We start from the raw sequence: 19,899 nt of genomic DNA on the forward strand, positions 1-19,899 counted from the left end.
ATGGCCCCAATCCATGCTCAGAGCCAGATCCTGCTCCCTTTTTTTTTTGGTTAATGAGGTCCTGAAGGTTTGGGGAGCTCTGCTGCAGGGACCCATGGTGGTGGCAGACACCTGGGTGCTGCACTGAACAACCCCCCCTTTGCGTTTTCAGGAGCAAGGGTCTCCCAGGGAAGGGAAGGAGGGATACCGCTGAGGGTGGCTGGTGACTCTTATCCCACCCTTCCCTCCACAGGTAAACCTTGGCTTGGGCACCTGATTAAAACCAAGCGGCCAAGACCATTTTGTGCCTCCTCCTGTTGAAGCACTGTGGGCACAGGTGCCCTGTCCCTTGCTGAGGGGTCCAGAACTGACCTAGTTGGCTTGTCTTGCAAGTCCCTCCTCCAGCATCCCCTAAACTACAGTTTTAGACCCCTCTCAGAGCAATTCCCAGCCCCGTTTCCAGCCTTGGCTCTGCATGCTGAACCTCCCGCAGCCTGAGAAAGACCAGTCAGTCGCTCTCCTTCTCTGCAAGATTCAGGGGTGTCACGGGGTAGGACCACCTCTTGCAAAGCAAGGGCCTTTACCTGGGCTCTACCCCAGCTTGTGCCATCCGTGCTTTTGCCTGAAGGATTCGCACTTGTTTAACGTGCAGAGCCACAGCAGCTATGGAAATCAGGTCAAGTTGTCCCCATTGCTTGGAAGACATGAAGAAGAGGGACTTCTTTGAGAAATGCACCCAGATCCAAAACTCCCAGGCACTAGCCCTGTGTGTCCCATCTATAGGAGTGTCTTTGTCCCCTCGGCAGTCTCCAGTCAGTACGTGACCGCTGGCATTTCCCACAACTGCCGGTGCCAAGGGAATGGGGACATTGCCAACCTCTCATAGTCCTTCAGCCGAGGGAGCTGGGGAGGAGAGAGGACCCATGCTGGGAGTGTGCTGCCAGGCAGGACGGTGACAGGGCAAACTGGACCTGACAAAGCCCAGTGCAGGCATGGAGAAAGCCCCCATGTTTTCTAATGCCTGTCTGATGCTACTGGGGAGCATCTATAGTCAAAGTCCGATGATGGTTTTGCATATAGGTACGAAAATAAGCCTGGCTGACCAAGAAACTGAGGCCAGTGGTGCTGGAAGGGGTATGGCAGAGACCTGGTGCCTAGGGGAGAAATAAGAAAAACAGACCCACAGCAGCCAACTGGAACAAAATTCCTGTGCAGCTTAAGAGCCCCAAGAGCGACTCACAAGACATCCCCTCTAATTCCTTTCTTCTCCCCCCCTTAGGCTTTGTTCCGGCTCCTCCATGTAGGTACAGAGCCCTAATCTCTCTGGCATGCAAATAACCACCGGTTTGCTGTGCTCTCCCCCTTCACCCATTTCCTAAATCTGGCTCCTCACGGCAGGGAAGGGAGGGAGAGGGAGAAGGCTGTACACCCGGGCCTCCCAGAGGAAAGCACAGCAGGCTTAATGGATCTCCTGTGCCTCACCACTGGAGGCTTCTGTAGCAGGGCAGGTCCTGGAGGGCTCCCAGCTGGAGCAGACCAGGATGGGAGAGGCTCAAAGGAAGATCTTGGGAGCCGAAAGGGGTTCATGTTGCTGCCTCTTACTTTGCACCAGCCTGCAGGCAAGGCTGGATATGGAGCAAGTGGGGTGCTGCGGATCCTGATGCCCCACCACATCAGATGTAGCCCTCCAGTCTTACCTGGGAGCTGTGACCCTGCTCGGCTGCATCCGACCAGGGGTTATGGAGCTGTGGGCTGCCCCAAGCTCAGGGGGAGCTTCCCACCTCTGCCCAGCTGTGGCTTGACCTCGCAACCTGAAGCAATTCTGCCTTACCTGGCAGGATGAAGGTGCAGAGAGATGATGTGATTCCCCCAGTGAGACTCTTGGAGCTTGGAGATGGTGGGCACAGAGAGAAACCTTGTAGTAAACATTTGCCTGCTCTGCTCTTCTCTTCTTGCAGCGCCTGGAGATTTCTGTCTCTCTCTCTGTTGCCCTACCTCCTCCCGGCCTGCCTTTCCCCTCCCAGGCTAGACGATGGGTAGAAATGACCCAGAGGAAGGACGGCTCCCAGCTCCCGTGAAGCCCCCGGATGGTGGCTGGGGCTGGATCGTGCTCCTCGGCTGCTTTGTGATCACCGGCTTCTCCTATGCCTTCCCAAAAGCTGTCAGTGTCTACTTCAAGGAGCTCATGAAAGATTTCCATGTGGGCTACAGTGACACAGCCTGGATCTCCTCCATCATGCTGGCCATGCTCTACGGGACAGGTGACGCTTGGACACACTTTTCCCTCCCCAACTTGTGCCTTCCCTGCCCTGCTACGGGCCCAGACCATGTCCCCATGGGCTCTCCTCACACTCACTGGCCCAGTCATGAACAAACATGCAGAACATTGTCCCACCACTTCTTTTCTAGAAGTGTGCTGCACTTCATGTCCCTGTTTCCTCTGCCCCAGGAGACCTCAGGGGTCACCCCATCTGCCTCTCAGACTGTTGACACGGCGTTTGGTCCCATTGCTAAAGTGCTGCCTCTATCACACCAAGCCCTTCTTGTTCCCAGGGAACAGGGGGATGAAGGCAAGGCAAAGCAGAGGTCTCCACACCGCAGCCTCTCTCCCTTGGCCGGGCCCAAAGGGCATGTATCTAAGCAGCCAAGTAGTGATCTCCGTCACTAGTGTTCCATCTTCCCTGAGTGCCCTGCTTGGGCTGGCTGCCCCTTCCCAGTTCTTTTGTCTCCTTCTGGTCTCCTACTCTGCCTCCTCTGCTTCCTCCCAGGACCAGTATGCAGCATCATGGTGAACCAGTTTGGCTGCCGGCCCGTGATGCTCATTGGTGGACTGCTAGCTTCTTCTGGGATGATCCTGGCATCTTTTACGACCAATATCATTGAGCTTTATCTGACAGCTGGCGTGCTGACAGGTGAGAGCCCCAGGAGTCGTGAGGCAGACACAGACTTACCTGGGAAAGAGCCATGACCATGTCGTATATCATCTCCCTTTAGCATTGCCATATCTAGCATCAGGTCCCTTTACCTATTCACACCTGTGCACAGGAGGCTTCTAGTCCTGAATATTGCACCTGTGGGAGATGCATCTGCTGGATCTAAACAGGCAGGGCCTGGGGTTGAGGGAAGAGGGACAGAAGAAACATAAATGATGTTCGGTGGTCGTGACAACTGGGGTGGGATCAGTATATAGTGGTAGGGAAGAGAGGCACAGTTCCTGTTTAAGGCAGAGGTCCTGTCTAAACATGGCCACAGTTACCTGATTCAAATACACTTGAGGTAGACAGGCTGGTTTAGCCCTTCTTCTCTGGGGGCAACCCTCCAAAATGAAGGAGCGGAGGCTTGTGGGGATCACATGCAGCCCATCATGGGACTTCAGGACTAGGATAGTCTGAGGGGAGTTTTCAGTTTGTTGCAAACCGTGTCTCATGTTCTTGCACTCCCTGTCTCCCTCCTGGCTCTCACCCTCATGTAGGTCTGGGTATGGCGTTGAACTTCCAGCCCTCCCTGATCATGCTGGGCACCTACTTCGACAAGCGTCGGCCTCTTGCCAATGGACTGGCTGCCGCTGGGAGCCCTGTCTTCCTTTCCTCCCTCTCTCCACTGGGTCAAGTGCTGCTGGAGAAGTTTGGTTGGCGAGGTGGGTTCCTTATCATGGGGGGCCTTCTGCTTAACTGCTGCACTTGTGGAGCCGTCATGAGACCCCTGGATATGGGCATGAAGCGGAAGATGGAGAAAGCTCAGGACAAATATGAAGCCAAGGAGATGCTGCCCATAGGAGGGAAATCAGAAGAGGGAATCAGCTCTGCTGATGGAACCAAGAAAGCCAAGAAAGCCAAGAAGAAGCCCAAGAAAGGAAAGAAGCTTCTGGATTTTAGTATCTTTTCCAACCGAGGGTTTATCATTTACACTATTTCAAAGTTCATCCTGGTCTTGGGTCTCTTCGTGCCCCCCATATTGCTGGTCAACTACGCCAAGGACACGGGTGTACCAGACACAGAGGCCGCGTTCTTGCTCTCCATCATTGGTTTCATAGACATCTTTGCCCGCCCAGCCTGCGGCATGGTGGCAGGTTTGAAGTGGGTTCGCCCTCACGTGGCGTACCTGTTCAGCTTCTCTATGCTCTTCAACGGCTTGACAGACGTCTGCAGTGCCAGGGCTAGCAATTACACAGGGCTGGTCATCTTCTGCGTCTTTTTTGGCATCTCGTATGGCATGGTGGGAGCACTGCAGTTCGAGGTGCTGATGGCCATCGTTGGCTCCCAGAAGTTCTCCAGCGCCATCGGGCTGGTCCTACTTATCGAGGCTTTCGCAGTGCTCATCGGTCCCCCCTCTGCAGGTAGGTCTCTTGCTGCAAAACACAGGTGGTTCATTTGTTCATTTGCCATTCCACAGTATTGCAGGTATTTGGCACGGGCATGGTACTTGAAGAAAGACCCTATTTCTCAACTTCAGGTTTCCTCTGGAAGCTGAGATCTGAAGTGAGAGCTCCCAGTCTCACTCTATGCACCTCAACACTGAATCTGAGCAGGGGCAGAAAATGGCAAGTAATATTTCTCTCTCTGCTTTGCTCGGAGGCCTGAGCGATGTCAGGCATACAGAGATATCCAGAGTGAGTGGCACGACTTCCAGTGTCTCTCAGTCCTGATCAGTGGCATTTCCCTCTCATGCTGGCATCCAGGTCTCTGCCTTAACTGTGAACGTTGCATAGAATCATGTTGTGGGCAGGGTCAGGCACATGGTGCAGGCAAACCTTTGAGAGTCTTCAGTAGGACAAGGCGAGGGTCTTTCAAGTTCTCCTTGGTGTCCATGGCCTTTTGATCGGTGCTGTGAATAACGATCTCAATTTGTGTTGGCCTCAATCCCAAGGCACAGGCGTTTTGGTGTCAAACGAGTCAAAACAGTTTATAGAGCCACCTGAAGCATTTGCTGTTACTTTTTTTTAAGAGGATTAAGACACTTACAGCTTCTCAACCAGTCTAGTCTAGGTCACAGTCCCTGGTAAGGTCCATGCCCCACAAACAGCCCAGAAAGAGGCTGTTGAATGGGGAGAGACCTTTCACCCAAGAGATTGGTGTAGGTTACTGTTAAGTGTCTGATCAGGTCTGAGAAAGCCAAATCGTGCCAAAGGCTTATTTCCAAATGAAGTGCAGTTCCCTGCATGTGTGATTTGCGAGGAAGGGTGAGGGACAGACCATGGGCAAATCCCCAGGCAGGAACCACTCTGTTTCTTCCCGCAATCCCTTCCTTTAGCAGCAACATGTGGGCTAAAGCCCATCAGTGAAGACCTCTGCATGAGTGATCTTTTCCCCAGCACATACCACCAGTAATGAGCAAAACCCGCCCTCAACAACTCCACCCAGCTCTCAGGTAAAAATTAGTGGCCAAGAGAATACTCTCTTGATGTTAATGATAATTTATGTCCCATCTTACAAGCTGTGGGGCAGTCGGCAGTCCCAGGCCAGGGAGGGTCAAGAAATACGTGTCTCAGAGGCAGCTGCAAAGAGATCGTGGGGGAGAGGAGGATTTAACAGCTCCTTGCTCCAAGGAGCAAGGCACACCAGTGGGTGATGATGGGGGACATCCCTTAGCCCTCCTGCCTCAGTTTAGCTCTGCCTTGTACGGTGCGTGCATAAAATGGGATGCAGACGGTGCAGGGTCACCAAAGAACGGTATTGGGGGGAGCCAAGTCAAGGTTCCCACCTCCCCCCCCAAGCAGGACCCCCCTGGTATGAGAAGCTTGAGTGTGCTGGCAAACCCGAGGGCTCGGACTCGGGGGAGCAGTGCTCGGCTGGAGGAAGGGGGTTGAACAAAGTGGCTTTGTTTAGTGTAATCCTCCTGAGCTGCTTCCCACTCCGTGGGGCTGAGGGGGTTTGGCACAGGATAAGCTGCACACACGCACACGCGCGTGTGCACACAGGCTCCTCGCTCGCCGGCCGGCTTGGGTGACCAGGGGCACATTCACCTGGGGAGGAATTTTCTGCGTGTCTCCCATGACCGCTCCGGAGCGTGCCCTGGGGCTGGATTCAGGCCATGCACCACAGTGCAGCAGGGACCGGGGGGGTCACACGTGCAGTCAGGAGCACGCAGGACCGGGATGAAGCCTCTGGTCACCTTGGTCCCATCCTGACTGCAGCAGGGCAGGTATGCAGACTGCCCTGCACCAAGGACTGGGAACCCTCCCTCCGTTGACAGTTCCGGTGCATTTAGAAGATGCATTGAGAACGTCTCTTTGGCAGAGAAATCATCAGGTGTGAGCCAACCAAAGGGATTTCTCTGCCGAAGAGATGTTTCTTCTCCTGTTCTGAGTGTTTTCCTGACATGATAGCTTAAGAAATAGCAGCGCCTTCTCAAAATTTGTTTCTTTTCTGAGACTGGACAAGCCAAATCCTCAGAGGCTCGTCTCACCTTGGCAAGAAGAAAATGGCCCACCACGACACGAGACCATAACATCAGTGTGTCACAATTATTTAACCTTGTTCAAACAAAGGAAGACACCAACCCTGCACTCTTACAGTACTTTTCCTGGTGGTACAGTGTGGGTCTTGCCCAGGGTGATTTTTAGATATTCAGGCTTCTTGCTCTTCCCTTGACAAACGAGTTCTCAGCCAAATGCAAGTGCTGTCCATGCAGGAGTGCGTAGGCTGAGGCTAATCGGCTCATTTCTTCTCCAACCATCAGGCCGCTTGGTTGATGCTCTCAAGAACTACGAGGTGATCTTCTACCTGGCGGGCTCAGAGGTAGTGCTCTCTGCTCTCTTCCTGGCCATGGCCACCTACTGCTGCCTGAACCGAGGGAAGAAGAAGGAACCTCCCCCGGAGAAGAATCCCTCCGCGGGCGGTGGGAGCGACACCGAGGAAGCAGAGTCCGACGTACAAGAAGCCGAGGAGCACAGCAGTGATAACCACCAGCCGGTCCACAGCACCGACAACGCTGTGGTGGTGGCCAGTGAGGAGGCCAACCACGTGGCAGAGGAGCAGAGCGGGGAGGGAGAAGGGTGTCCCGAAGGGGATGGGGAGGTGTTGGCACGAGACGGCTGCAACGCTGACCAGATGGTGGAGAGGGACAGGTTTTAGCCAGGGCAGAGGAACAGGGATGTATAAAACTGGCCTTGTTCGCATGCACCTCAGCGTGGGAGGGTGGGTGGGATACGGGGTGGAGAAAGCTGAGACAAAAGCAGATGTAAGAAGTAAGAGGAAGAGGTGTAAGAATAGCTGGTCCTTATGTACATATGTCCACATAACTACTCAGTGATACGTTTACTTGCATCCTGCACCCGTGCTGGTACAGCACAGGCTCAGAGCAGCCCAAACACCAAAAAAGAAAAGAAAAAGAAAAAAAATCTTCTTTCCTCACTTCCAAACCAGCCCTGGAGAAAGTCTTTTGAAGAGGCTGCCAAGGACTCTCCTTTTCCTTCTGCATTTCACAATACAAAACACAATTAGAGACTCTTTGTAATCAGATCTGGTACGCTTTGGTCTGGTGTCAGTGTTTCCTCTGCCCCACTTCCACGGTCAGGATAGCACCAGGCTAGCTGGCAGTAGGTTTAGGAGGTGGTGTAACTCGTAGCTATCATCCAGGCCACCTCCAGCTGCAGCCAGCATGGAGGTAGACACTGTGTTCCCTGCACTACCTCCCTCGTGCACTGCCAAACCGGTGGGACACCGGCTCCGACCACCTCCATCTGGAGCATCTTTTGTGGGCGGTAAAGCTGGGACAGTGACATGATGCTGCTTTTCCAAGTAGGGAAGCGCTGGGTTAGAGGCCGCTGCTGAGGTGCAAGAAGAAGATGTCTAAGAAAGACTAATGCCATTAGGTGAGCAGCCATGAGATGGAGCCTCGCCGACAGGAATAGCAGCAAGCCAGCTTTATCTAGGCTGAAGTGAGTCCTGTTGACGTGTGAAAGGAACAAGTTGGTCCCTGTGGGGGTGGGAGTTTCAGGGCAGGTAAATAACCGTGTCCCAAGTGATTATCCACTCAGCGGGAATGGCACCAGAGGCGTGTACGTTTTCCTTTTTTAAACAGAGAAAACCCCCTTATGTAAAGGAATCAAAGGTAAGGCAGAAGGACAAGCCACAGCCCCTGGGTGCCACTAACAAGGGTGTTGGAGCACGTGGTAAGGCAGGCATGACTCCCTCACCCCGCTGCAGTGGTGGATTTCTAGACTCAGAGAGGACAACCTTCCCTGGCATGCTTAAACCACTCCTAATCTGCTTTAGGACTGGATTTTTTTATAAACACCCCTGGCCAAAGCCTTTTCTTCCGGTTTCCTGAACTGCTTCACCTCAGAGGCCCTGGGGGAACCTGTGACTACAGCGAGGGATCAAAAACTAAGCAGAGGGTGACAGGGAAGGCAGCTTATGGGACCATCAAAATAGGCGTTTCATTCCAGCCCAGACTGACTACAAATTAACAGGTAACGGGCGAAGCCTGCAGGACCCGTAAAGCCATTTAAACCCAGTGGGGGAGCGGGGACGTGAAGGAAAGGGTTTCATTCTAGATGCTCCCAAGGCAAGAGCAGTAAATGATGAGCAAAATAAAGCTGCTGAAGGATGTCAGGTTAAGAATAGACATAAGAACTGGAAAGTGGAGGGGAGACAGTAAACCCCATGGGGCTGTGCCCTGTCCCACCATGGCTCACACCACCATTGTTAGCTCTGATTGTGAGCCAGTCACAGCAGTGACTTTGGGCTTTTTCCTAATCAAACCCACTTCGAAACATCCCAGATCAGACTAAGCACCATGACAAACCCCAGATGCAAAGCTCTGGGAGAACGAGAAGCAGCAGCAAGGGTGATGGAGCCCTGTAGGCATTCATTCACTGCTCCGCAAGCTTGCGTTCTCCCCTCCACACAAGGTAAGATCACCACTTCTGCTCTGCTCGGCCAAGTTGCTCTGCAGCTCTTTCCCCAGCAACCCCAAACCCCCATCCCCCAGACCGGGTTTTTCTTATTCACCAATATCCCCTCCAAGAAGCACCTCACAACTTCCCAGAGGTCCAAGGTCCAAAGCATGAAACCAACTGCCCTTGTCAGCACCAGGCACGTCACCAGAACAAGGTCCCCTGTTTCCTTGTCACCAGTCAACTTTTCCCACTAAGCCTCCCACTCTTAAATCTTTTCACAAAAGCACATAAAGGCCCTTAGGGCACAAGATCTCGCTACAGAGGGTGCTGTAAGATACCCAGCCCTCTTCCTTCCCCTCCATCAGTCAGATTGCAAAAAACCTGGCTATGCCGCCTTCCACTTTGGGTTGTTGGCTTTCAGGCAGGCTCTACTGAAGCATTTTCTCTGTTCCTCTTAACTGCTCCGTATTTTGGCACAACTAACAGCTCTGAAAGAGGATCAGGGACTTAAGCATCAGCTCAAGCTTGTGATGCAACAGCTGAGCTGTGGGGAGAAGCTGGCCCTGGAGGGGTGCAAGGATGCCACTGGGCAGGACTGAGGCAACTGGTGGCTTTACAAGGCTGGTGTTCCCCTGGGAAGCCAAGAGGCAGAGAAGCTGGTATTACATGGGGGACTGGCCTTGCTACGGCATTTGTAAGCCGCCTCCTCTGGAAACCTGTGCTGCAGTGACTACCACAGCTTGGCATAGAGATTGATTATCCACCACTATGAGAAAGAAAAACAATGGCCAGCACATGACACCCATCTTCCCATCATATTTTAAGATTAAAACCAACAGAGGATGAGCAAACAAATCTCTAAAGAAAACCCATGAAGGGCAGGAAACGAAATGTCACATTTTTCTTTATTAGAGACAACAATCAGTACATCAGAGTCCGTTTAAACCTTCCAGAGCAGCTTGACCACGGATGGCTTTCTTCCAGGCACCGACAGAGATGACGAAGCTCCAAAAACAAATCAAAGAGAAAAAACAAAACAAAACAAACATGTCGATCATAAATTAATGTCCTTAAATAACTTCTCTCGCTACCACTAGAATGTAATGACAGACAAGTCAAAACCCTTGACTCTGAGCAGCACACCACTCCTGGCAGTTGTGCTGCCCGCTAAAAGAGAAAGTGCCATCTGTATCTGGGATCAGCCCACAAGGGTAGAGGGAGAAGAGAAAAGGAAGGAGGAAAGAAGCAGCCTCACTTACCTTGGTTTTCCTTTCCCCCCTTCCCTTGTGCCGGGGAATGGGACATTAGCTACTGCTGCTGGCTGGCCCAGAGGCAGCACAAAATGGTTGCGCAGAGAGGAAAGCAGGAGGTGGTACGTTATTCATGCTTTGCACTAAAAAAATCTCAAAGCCTCGGCCTTCAGGCAATGTCTTCCTCTCTCCATACAGCTTCCTGTCTCTCCTCTTTAGTTTAAGGATGGGACATCTCCTTTGTGGTTCTAAGGTGGCTCCTCCTGGCACCTGCACAAGGAAAGAGTGTGCAGGACTGGCTGCACATCCTCAAGAAGGATGTATTGTCCATTGCAAGGAGCCCTAAGAGAGGTGAACGATGGAACAGAACAGCTTTGCTGTTATTCCCAGGAACCTGTCTGCCTCGGACAAGCACGTTCACCTCAGCATCTCTGCCAAGCAGGGGGGCTCCTTCCTGAGCCAGGTCCTTCCTTCCCACAGGGAAAGGCAGAGCCACATCCTGCAGGATTCTAGCCCTGGGGTGTAGCTACAGAGTGCGCACATGGTGCCGGCTGTGCAGGAGCTCAGGGACTTTGAAGAGGATGGTAGCCAGGGGAAGAGACTTCTAAATCTTTGCAGCAGGGTTGCAGCAGCCCAGCATACCAGCGCCTGCTTTGAGAGCTTCCACCAGCCCCTTAGTTGGGGGGGTGACCGGATCACGTATGCCACCACTGGTTCTAGCCATCTGTTTGGACTTGCTCCTATTTCTTAGAGAGCTGGGAGTGGTGGGAGTGATCATCCTGCAAAAATCAGTCCTGTAGCCCATGGGGACAGATGGAAAAGACAGAGGAAGCTTAAAACAGGCCAGAGAATGGGAAGCTTGAAGACAGCGAGCAGTGGGGTGAAGGAAAACAACGCTGGTGCTAAGACTTTCCCGTAGCACACAGGGAGGACAGAAGGGGGCTGTTCTCGCCATTTGTAATCATCTCCAGATGTTTAACTGGCTTCCACATGCCAGAGGGGAGCAGTGCACCCCACATGCTCAGCAGTGCCCTGTCTGCACACAGAGTCACATGGCGGTGCGGTTGGCAATTTTCCTTCCCACACCTCAGTACCAGAGTTGGGCAGCAGAAATCTCTGAAGGAAAAAGGAATAACCGGGCAAACAAGCAAGGGAAGAAAGAGGAAAGCAGAGGTTGGTCCCAATCCAACCAGCAACCCCCACCCAAAGCAGAGGAGGAATCCCAGGCTGGACATACACAGAAAGTCATGGAGGATGAATTGCCATGTGAAATACATGTTTTTCTAACAGTCTGCAAAGTCTTTCCTCTGGCCATGCTGGCACACTCAGGCATCATCAATGAGCTTTTCACCATTTGCGTCCTCCTTCCCGCTACCCTCTCTCTCGCTTCCTCCTTCTTCTTCTGCCCCATCCGTGTACGTGTCCTTCTGCCCATAGCTGAGAGTAGTTCGGGCAAGGTCCACCTCAATGGGAAAGACGTCCGCATCTCGGAGCACAGCGTAGCAGTCGTCGTAGTACTTGGACATTGTGGAGACAAAACGCTGGAGCTGGAACACGATGTCCTGCACTGTAGCAGAGACATGTTGGGAACAAATCAGGTGAAAACCCCCTTCCCAAACAGTGTGAAGGCTGTGATCAAGCCTCCCTTGCCAGCATTAGATAGAGTCTCCTACGCATTAATCCCTTTTGGCCCCTGAGGGAGGATGTCTCAGGCACAGCCACAAAAGGGTTCTTCAGCAAAGACTTCTAAGCTGAGATGAAGAAGCATGAAGGCCAAAGCCATGTCTGCCTGACCCCTTCAGGTGCTGGACACAGCAGTGGTACTCACCGTGTTTCTGGTCCAGGAGTTCTATTTTCTCTAGCACGTCCTTCCTCATCTTGGCAAAGCGTGTGCGAGCCTCCTGCCGGCAACGTAGGATAAGGCGGTATTCATAGTTCCCAGTGCTGACCCGGTAGAGGGGTTCACCCAAAGCCTGCCAAAAACATGGCGCCATTTTAGAGGCTCCCACAGCAGTGCTTGTACACAGAGTTTGCCTACCGATACAGACTCACAATGACCTTGCGTTATTACAGCCCTCTCAAGCTCACTGGAGCTGCAGTCAGGAAGCACGGAACACAAGGAATGCTGAGCCATGTCAACAACTGGCAGTCAACAGGGCCATTCTGAAGGCCAAATACATGCCAACCACAGTAAAAAAAAGCATCACTACTAAGCAAAGACAAAAGTTCAGGCACCTTGCAACCCAGCATGGAGAAGTGGCATGGCTTCTTATCTGAACTATTAAGACAGGCACTATGAACAAACAAGTCTAGGGTCTGAGGGATATATTAATTTATATCAATCACACAAAAAATTCTGCCCTCCTCTGCAAGCTTCACCCTATATGGATTGCGTAACATGCTATATACATCTACACAGGGAGCCCTGTGGTATCTACAACCATCCAGACACAACGCTGGAAACCAGTAGGGAGGGACCTATATGTTGTCCCACAAAATAGTTTTGAGAGAAATGGGTTAGATCTGTCAGCAAAACAGCACTCTTCTCTTGCACCTGTAAACATAACATACATAAAAATCTGTGTTATGGACTATGGCTTGGTAATGCACGCTGTATGCACGAAAACCCAAAGATGTTACTGTGCTGGGCAAGACTGGGCTTCTTTCCTTCCCATTTAGCAGGAAGGATATAATTAAATGTTGTGTTAGAAAAGCTTTATTCCTTCCTGGCACTGGGAACTGGGCATTCAAAAAATTCAAATCCCTGCTCTGAAATCAATACCTAGGATAAAACAAGATCTTTATGCAGGGAAACTGGGCGTGTAGGGGACACCTTTAGCTATCTTAAACAGAGCTCTTAAGGATTACGGTTGTAAAACTCTAAACCAGCCAGCAAACTGTCACTGGAGAATGTTGCCAGGTTTTTTTTAAGTCTTCTGATTTTAAATTACCTATTTTTAGGAGAAATCCTATTCTTAAGAGAGATCCTTTAATCAATTTTCCTCAACTACAAATGCAGCTTTCACATGCGTTTTCCTAGAGAAGCTAAATTTCCATTTCTCAGAAACAAGTCCAGAATTAATGATAAGCTGTACACTACACACAAATGGAATCTGTGAAGATAACACCTTAATCCTCCTTACACAAGCTAATAGTACTTAAACACTGAGACAGGCAACCACCAAGCAAACAAGCTGCAGAGGAGATGTCTGGTCCCTCTACTATTCCACAGCACCAGTGATTCATGACAGTTATTGGCACTGTTTCCTAGGTAGCATTTAAGGGTCTCCAATTTCTAATATGTTAAGAACAAATGTGTGTAATTCTTAGGATGCATTCACTAGTTCGGGTGCACACAGGCACAAGAGTGCTTTTGCAATTATAAGGCAGTGTGCATAGGGAAGCTGCAGGAACAGAGTATGCAGTTGTCATTGCCACAGTAGCGGTACTCACAATACAGCTGTACTCTTCATCGTCCATCTCTTTGACTTTCAGGCAGTAAGACTTCACAGAATTTAAAATTAAAAAAAAAAGGCAAAACAAGAAGTAAATATTAAGAATTAGAAGCAATTTCATCATCACCCGTAGCCACAGGGTTGTACCATTTCAAGCCTTCCTTCAATGCTGCAGCTAGGGACACTGAGGAAAGCACAGTGGGATCAGAGTATATTAAACATCCCAGGTGGAAAGAAAATCTATTTAGAGAAAGATGGGGAGAAAAAATGGTGGGGGAGAGAGAAGATGCTTATTATTTATCTTACAGGAGCAAATACTTTAGATAAGTATAACGTAAGTAAGAGAAAAACACTGCATTCATTTACTGTTTGGGAAAACAGTACCAGAAAAGTATGAGGAGGCAATAAATAAAGAGTGGGGAAAAAAAGATGAATTGTGGGAAGGATTGATGTGGGAAGAGATGCTGCCATATTCACTTGCCTTAGGGCTGCAGCTCCAAATACTTCTCTCAGCTGGTAAAAGGAAATAGATTCCTACAGTTACAGAACAAATGCACTTAACAACCCTACCCTTTTTGGGTGTAGAAAACAAGGGGTGAGTGGAATGGGAGAGGAAAAAAAAAAGCATTATCTAAATGTAAGCAAGTACGACTTGGCAGTTGTTTACTTTGGCTAAAGAAAGACGATCCAAAACTACCTGAAAATATGGACCGGAGAGCTATTTAGGGGAATTCAGGAGCATAAGTTGCATAGGAGCTCTTTAGAAATAAATGAGGAAATTAATTTGGTCATGTAGAAAATAAGTCATTTGGATTCTGGGAGATCTTTCTTACCAGTGAGAACTATTAGGTTAAAAGCAGGTGTCTGAATCTGAGTAATCTGGCAGTAGAAAAAGAACTGGAAAAAAGAACGCATCCTTGCATGGATTGTGGAAGGATGGATACATGATCGTATATGCTATATGTAACTTTCAGGCTATGATTCTACGAAACTTAATTTCAACCAGCACTCAGAAAAAAAGCAAGCAGCTCACCAAATATTCAAACTTGACATCCAGGTATTTTTTGATAGTCAGCCTTGTGTCAGGAATGGCTTTATTTAAATACGTATTCAAGTCAGTAAGCATCTGCAAGGGAAACATCCTGTTGCTGAATGTAAGACCAAAAAGCATGACTACAATTCATCAAGTGCAACCTTCTAACCAGCATAGGTCATGAGACTGCCTCGAGTTAACTCTTTTTTGAACTAGAGCATATTTGACAGAAAATGTTTGATCTTGACTCAGAATTGCCATGGTTAGAGCATCCATTACTGTCACTGGCAAGTAGTTCCAGTGTTAGAAATGCGTGCCTCACTTCTAGTCTGAATTCCTCTTCTTTCAACTCAACTTGTTTCATTTTCAATTGGTCCTGGAAACTGCTCTCCCTGATTCAAAGGTCTGCTACCCAACACGAAAGTGGTGCCCAAATCAACATCTAATCCTCTCTTTGCTAAACTATGTGGACAGATCCCCTGGAGACTCTCACTCAAATATATTGATTGAAATCCTTAAATTGTTCCCAAACTGCTTAGCTAAACTCTTTTAAATTTAATGGTATCTTTTAATTATGGGTACCAATATCAGGGAAAGGGCTCTAGGGACTACACTGATCAAACTACCCCCTAATCCCCAAAAGAAAAGGAGAGGAACATACTCATGTGCAAAAGTGAAAGGGACCAGACTGATATATTCACTACATTACCTCTTATGTTCTTTCTGAAGAGAGTTCCCTGAAGGAAAGCAAAGACAGTTCTTCCTACAATGAATGATTTATAAGACCACACCTTCAAATACACGCTTCTCTCTTTCTAGATTCCCCTCTTCTCCAGACCTTTAACTACTACGGTTAAATTCTTTACCGGCTTAATTGTTTTCAGGAGGTGAATCCCAAACTTCTCAATGTTGCGGTGGGCATCAGCAAATTTCACAAAGGCTTCACTGGCAGCTGGTTGTGGCTCCCGTACACCAATGACAGAGAAAACGTCTCCAAATGCTGGGTGAGGGTAAAAAATAAAAACAGATGAGAGAAAAGGTTGACCCTGGAGAAGAATCTTGCCTCCAATATTACCCCTCCTTCCCGTATCCTTGTAATTAGCTGGGGAATGATGCTACATATTCCCCAAAGACCAGAGGCTGGCAGGGCATTTCTTCAATGTCTCATGTGAAAGACAGGGCCTGTATTAGCACCATGACCGCTAATACCAGGAGGGCAGTCCTTCCCAGCTCATTTATGCAACACATCGCACATCAAAGCACGGACTAAAACTCCAGAAACTGGAGGTCAAAGATTTCTGCTCCCTTCACTCGGATTCTTTACCTCTGTGTGTCTGGGATAGCTCAAAGAAAGCCCTGAGAAGACTCTTGGTGTGTTCTGTCAAGCCTGTGATGGAAGCCAGAAAAAGCATTTAAGTCATTTCACTGAAACATAACGGAGGCATCCTTCCCTCCCATCTGGTGTCTGATGCAAGACACAGTTTACCTTTGTATAACTCTGCAGTCCTCTCTAGCTCCTCCAGTCTCTTCACCAGTCCATCTAAGTGGAAACAAGAATCAATACAGAATTACAACAGCCAAATCCAGGACATGGTTAAGACCTGACTGACTGGAAAAACACCAGTTTCATATCTTTGGTACAAATTTCCTTCACCTCTGAATGCTTGTCCCCTGGTCCAACATGGGAAGCTTTTAAAATAACTGCAAACTTATTTTACAGTGTGCGGTCATCACCTATTGGCATTCACTAAGTGGGTCCCCACTTTAAATTGATTGGACCTTAGTTAACATTTAAATGGCCCCAATGACAGGATATATCACTCAAGAAGGGCAGAGGCAATCACAACAGTGAGGTATAGCAGAAGGAAAGAATTATGAAGGAATACTGTGGAACGTGCAAGTAACAACAAAAAGCAGGTAAGCACAAGAGGGTAAGTGTTCTCTTAAGAAAATGTTCTCCTGGACAATACTTACCATTGCAAAGTATGGCTCGGCTTAACCCCAGGGCATCTGCTGTCCCTGAGCTCATGTTCTCTACCAGTCGATGCTTTACCTTCTTCAATACTAAAAACCAAAAGAGAGTGGCAAACCAGGATCAGGGTCATTTCTGTGGGCATGAAAAGCTCACTAACATACTTCACTGGTTTCTCAGGCACTGAATAAACTGAACTTAACACACTATTGAGGTAGCGAGCAGAAAAAGAATACCATAGAAACCAGATATTTGATCCAGCTGTGCATAGCTCATCTTCTATCCTGCCTATCTGTTCTGCTCTCACATCCTACATACTTCAATCAATAGAGCTCCAGCACTTATTTTGGAAGACTATTCCAATCAATCACTTTGCTATAAGTTACCTATCACGATATTCAGAACGAAACTTTGCTTATGCTACTTGCTGTGTTACTTCAACTGAAGTCAGGAGATGAGGCTGAAAGCAAGACAAATAGGGTTTAATGTTCAAAGTTATCCCTTTGCTTACTTGTATCTTTTGGATCTTAGTTAAACCCTTTTGTCATTCCTCAATGGAATTAATTTCTGTCTTTGGTGGTCATACCCTGCAAATTACTAGAGACAGTTATGCCCTCTTTGGAATCAGATGACTCAGCTACATTTATTTAGAGGCAAACTTGCAGGGGAGCCAAGTGCCTGCAGCTCCCAAGAAACACATGCTTGTCAACAGCGCAGGAAAAACAAGCCTCTCGCAAAAACAGTCAAGCCTCAATTTAACTTTCAAGACTATTTCAAGAAGTCAGGGAAGGATTTTAATTGCCTTTGACAGTATCCATTTGAAAATGACTGAGTTAAGAGGAGGAATGGAACCAGAATTTTACTTTGGTTTTAGCTGGGACCAATCTTTCACCCATCCATGTCATTTTAACACTCTAGGGAGAAAGAAACCAGTCTTACCGATATCCAAAGACTTGCCCTGCTTTGGGTCGGCCTGAAGCTTGTTGTAGTGTATCGTCACTTCTCCCTGTAGAAAGAGCAAATCCAAAACTGCTGTGCTGGAAGCACGTAGCAGTGGCTTTCTTTACCAATGGACAGTAAACTGTAAACTATGACCCAGTGGCCCCCTCCTACCTCTCACCTTTACCATCTGTATCATCTTGGCCACCTCCACCTTGGTCTTCCCTTTGACGGACTTCCCATTCACTCCTGTGATTTCATCACCAGCTGCTACGGTGCCATCTAAGGCTGCTGGAGTGTTATCAAATACCTAGTGGACAAGATAAAGAGCACAGGTAGTCTGGAATCAAGAGGAAGAGAAAGGTGAATGCAGGGCTGAAGAACAAAAAAGGGACAATTACATTCCTCCTATTTAACTCAGTTGTATTTTGTTCATGGTGAAGCTGTGGTTTTTCCCCTTTCCTAACTAAGAGGTGGGCTGATCATCTTGTTCCCTCAGGAAGTTCTTGCCTCCAGGTTGTACCTTCTCAAGCGTAGGATTTCTTGATGCTGAGAATGTCACACCCTTACCCTGTGAATTCTAACACTCTCTCCAAGGAGAAGGATAATGTCAGAAGTCTTAATTTAATTCTTCCACGCCTGTGAGGTACTAGGGTAAGGAAATCTTATTCACTGGAAAGTGAGATGATGTCTTCCACTTTGAGAAAAACAAATAGCACAGGACTCTCCACGCTATCCATCTCTCAGGCCAACACTGCTTTACAAAGATGGTTTATTCTTCCTCCCCGAATGCCCACCTGGACAATGTAGAGACAGGGGCAGTATTGTGCTCCTCCCCCAATGCTGATCCCAATCAGGTTCTGAGAGTCCTTCTTCAGGGTCACTGTCCCAGGTACAGTGGGGATCCCCCTAGAATGAGAAAGGGGGAATGAATAACTGAACACAGTAGGCAGAGCTGCATGTGTACGAAACAGCCCGGTATCTGAGTCGATACAAACTGAAAACATAATGGGCACTGCACATTTGAACTCATCACATTATCTCCACCATAGAGTCTATTGGCACGGGCCAGCAGAGAGACCTTCTGGGCTATCTTTTTTGAGACTGCATGCAAGGATTAAGGGTGCAGGAGACACCCCCATCCATCGCTAGGCACTGAGGAAATGCTATCACGTTTTAGAGAGTGTTTCATCTGCTCTTAGTGCTGGAGTGAGAGGAAAACTTGAACAGCATAAATGAGATGCAAGACAAGGGCTCCATGTTAAATTAATCACTAAGCTCATCAAATCTTTTACTTGCTCAGGAAATGCCAGCGTTCTCCTCCTCACAGACCTAAGGAGTCCAGAGTTTCTCCACTTCTTCTTGCCTCTTATTATCTTTCCTCCATTACAAATATTTTTTTCTCTAGCTAAGGTCACTAATTTAGAGAAGATTTGCCAGCACTGCTTTGCAATCAGAAATGCAGGGTAGATTGTTGCAGAGCAACAGAAAGCATTCTCCTTTGCTCACCAGCACAGTGATGCCTCATCCCCGGTCCCCAGAGGGAGCAAGAAATCAGGAGTGAACAGCAAGTCTGACTCTTCAGCACAGAGCATCAGAAGCAGGTAAATTTATCCACTATTAGGCCTTGGCTGCAAAGACTATTTCTATTGTTAGCAAAAAGGAAAAGACAAGTGAAATACTCACAGCTTATCTTCCTCAATATCATAGTCCAAATCTGCAAACATTTTTTTGGTTAAGCGGAGCCTGTGAGTCTGAAAATGCTTATTCCAAATTCCCTGTGAAGGAAGAACAGAATAAACCCCAATAAACCAGTGATTTCAACAGAAAACTGCAGAGAATCAACCCGTCACCCTTGTCGATCCCCTTCCTTTTTTTTTTTTTGAACGTCATGTCTTGGTCTCTGTTCTTATATCAAAGGTGAAAACCATGTCAAGTGTCTCTGACTCCCTGCTGTGAATGAGACAGGAGAAAGTCCTCGAGTTTGAATGCTGCATGTTTCAAATCCCACAGGTGTGTGGTATTTCCAAAGCAGAGAACAAAACATGGTCCTTCCTGGAAGCTGCTTGTTCACACTCTCTACCTACACCATGGCTGCTAAAGATATTTAGTTTTACCCCCTCCATCTGTTAAAACATGTCCGTTTTCTTCTTGACTTCATAGCAAGTTATGTCACTTTTTGACGTTCCTCTCCTATCTCGGAAGGCTACGCAAAGCTTTTTGCGACTCCTTTTCCCAAAAAGCCTCATTATTTCCCCATGCGCAAGCCCCCCCCCCGTCCCCCGTTTCATTTTCTCTTTAATTTCGGACAACAACTAGCAGACACGTTTTGGTTTCTCTCATCCTTCGGCAGCACCAAAGGCTCGGTGACGCTGCCCCGTACCGTGGCGGCCGCCTTCCGCGCCGGTTTACCGCCACATCCAACCCCA

The 19,899-nt window shown here is 48.6% G+C and overlaps 2 protein-coding genes across 2 annotated transcripts; one reads left to right on the forward strand and one right to left on the reverse strand.

Annotated features, from left to right (window-relative positions):
- Window positions 1–1,919: 1,919 nt before the first annotated feature.
- SLC16A8 (solute carrier family 16 (monocarboxylate transporter), member 8) lies at window positions 1,920–7,433 on the forward strand. The gene is made up of 4 exons (XM_010568531.1): window positions 1,920–2,240; window positions 2,748–2,891; window positions 3,452–4,315; window positions 6,658–7,433. Exons 1-4 carry the CDS (start codon window positions 2,012–2,014, stop codon window positions 7,050–7,052), a joined length of 1,632 nt encoding a protein of 543 aa, XP_010566833.1. The 5' UTR covers window positions 1,920–2,011; the 3' UTR covers window positions 7,053–7,433.
- A 2,328-nt stretch (window positions 7,434–9,761) lies between these two features.
- On the reverse strand, window positions 9,762–19,247 carry PICK1 (protein interacting with PRKCA 1). The gene is made up of 12 exons (XM_010568652.1): window positions 19,157–19,247; window positions 18,268–18,379; window positions 17,652–17,780; window positions 17,471–17,537; window positions 16,534–16,623; window positions 16,046–16,099; window positions 15,884–15,946; window positions 15,426–15,559; window positions 14,560–14,652; window positions 13,525–13,575; window positions 11,900–12,044; window positions 9,762–11,638 (listed from the first exon to the last, which is right to left on the reverse strand). The coding sequence occupies exons 1-12, from the start codon at window positions 19,195–19,197 to the stop codon at window positions 11,397–11,399; spliced, it is 1,221 nt and encodes a 406-aa protein (XP_010566954.1). The 5' UTR covers window positions 19,198–19,247; the 3' UTR covers window positions 9,762–11,396.
- Between the last annotated feature and the right edge of the window lie 652 nt (window positions 19,248–19,899).

The sequence above is a fragment of the Haliaeetus leucocephalus genome, unplaced genomic scaffold (assembly GCF_000737465.1).
Source record: "Haliaeetus leucocephalus isolate CR32 unplaced genomic scaffold, Haliaeetus_leucocephalus-4.0 Scaffold0, whole genome shotgun sequence".
In the NCBI taxonomy this organism is placed as follows: Eukaryota; Metazoa; Chordata; class Aves; order Accipitriformes; family Accipitridae; genus Haliaeetus; species Haliaeetus leucocephalus.

Excerpts from the sequence above, each read along its gene's own strand:
- PICK1 (XM_010568652.1), bottom strand. The coding sequence starts at position 19,197 with ATGTTTGCAGATTTGGACTATGATATTGAGGAAGATAAGCT. Across the intron at positions 17,781-18,267 it reads CCTGTCTCTACATTGTCCAG|GTATTTGATAACACTCCAGC; the intron begins GTGGGCATTCGG and ends CTTGTCCACTAG. Across the intron at positions 13,576-14,559 it reads ATGTCAAGTTTGAATATTTG|TCTTACTGCCTGAAAGTCAA; the intron begins GTGAGCTGCTTG and ends AATTCTGTGAAG.
- SLC16A8 (XM_010568531.1), top strand. The coding sequence starts at position 2,012 with ATGGGTAGAAATGACCCAGAGGAAGGACGGCTCCCAGCTCCCGTGAAG. Across the intron at positions 2,241-2,747 it reads GGCCATGCTCTACGGGACAG|GACCAGTATGCAGCATCATG; the intron begins GTGACGCTTGGA and ends GCTTCCTCCCAG. Across the intron at positions 4,316-6,657 it reads CATCGGTCCCCCCTCTGCAG|GCCGCTTGGTTGATGCTCTC; the intron begins GTAGGTCTCTTG and ends TCCAACCATCAG.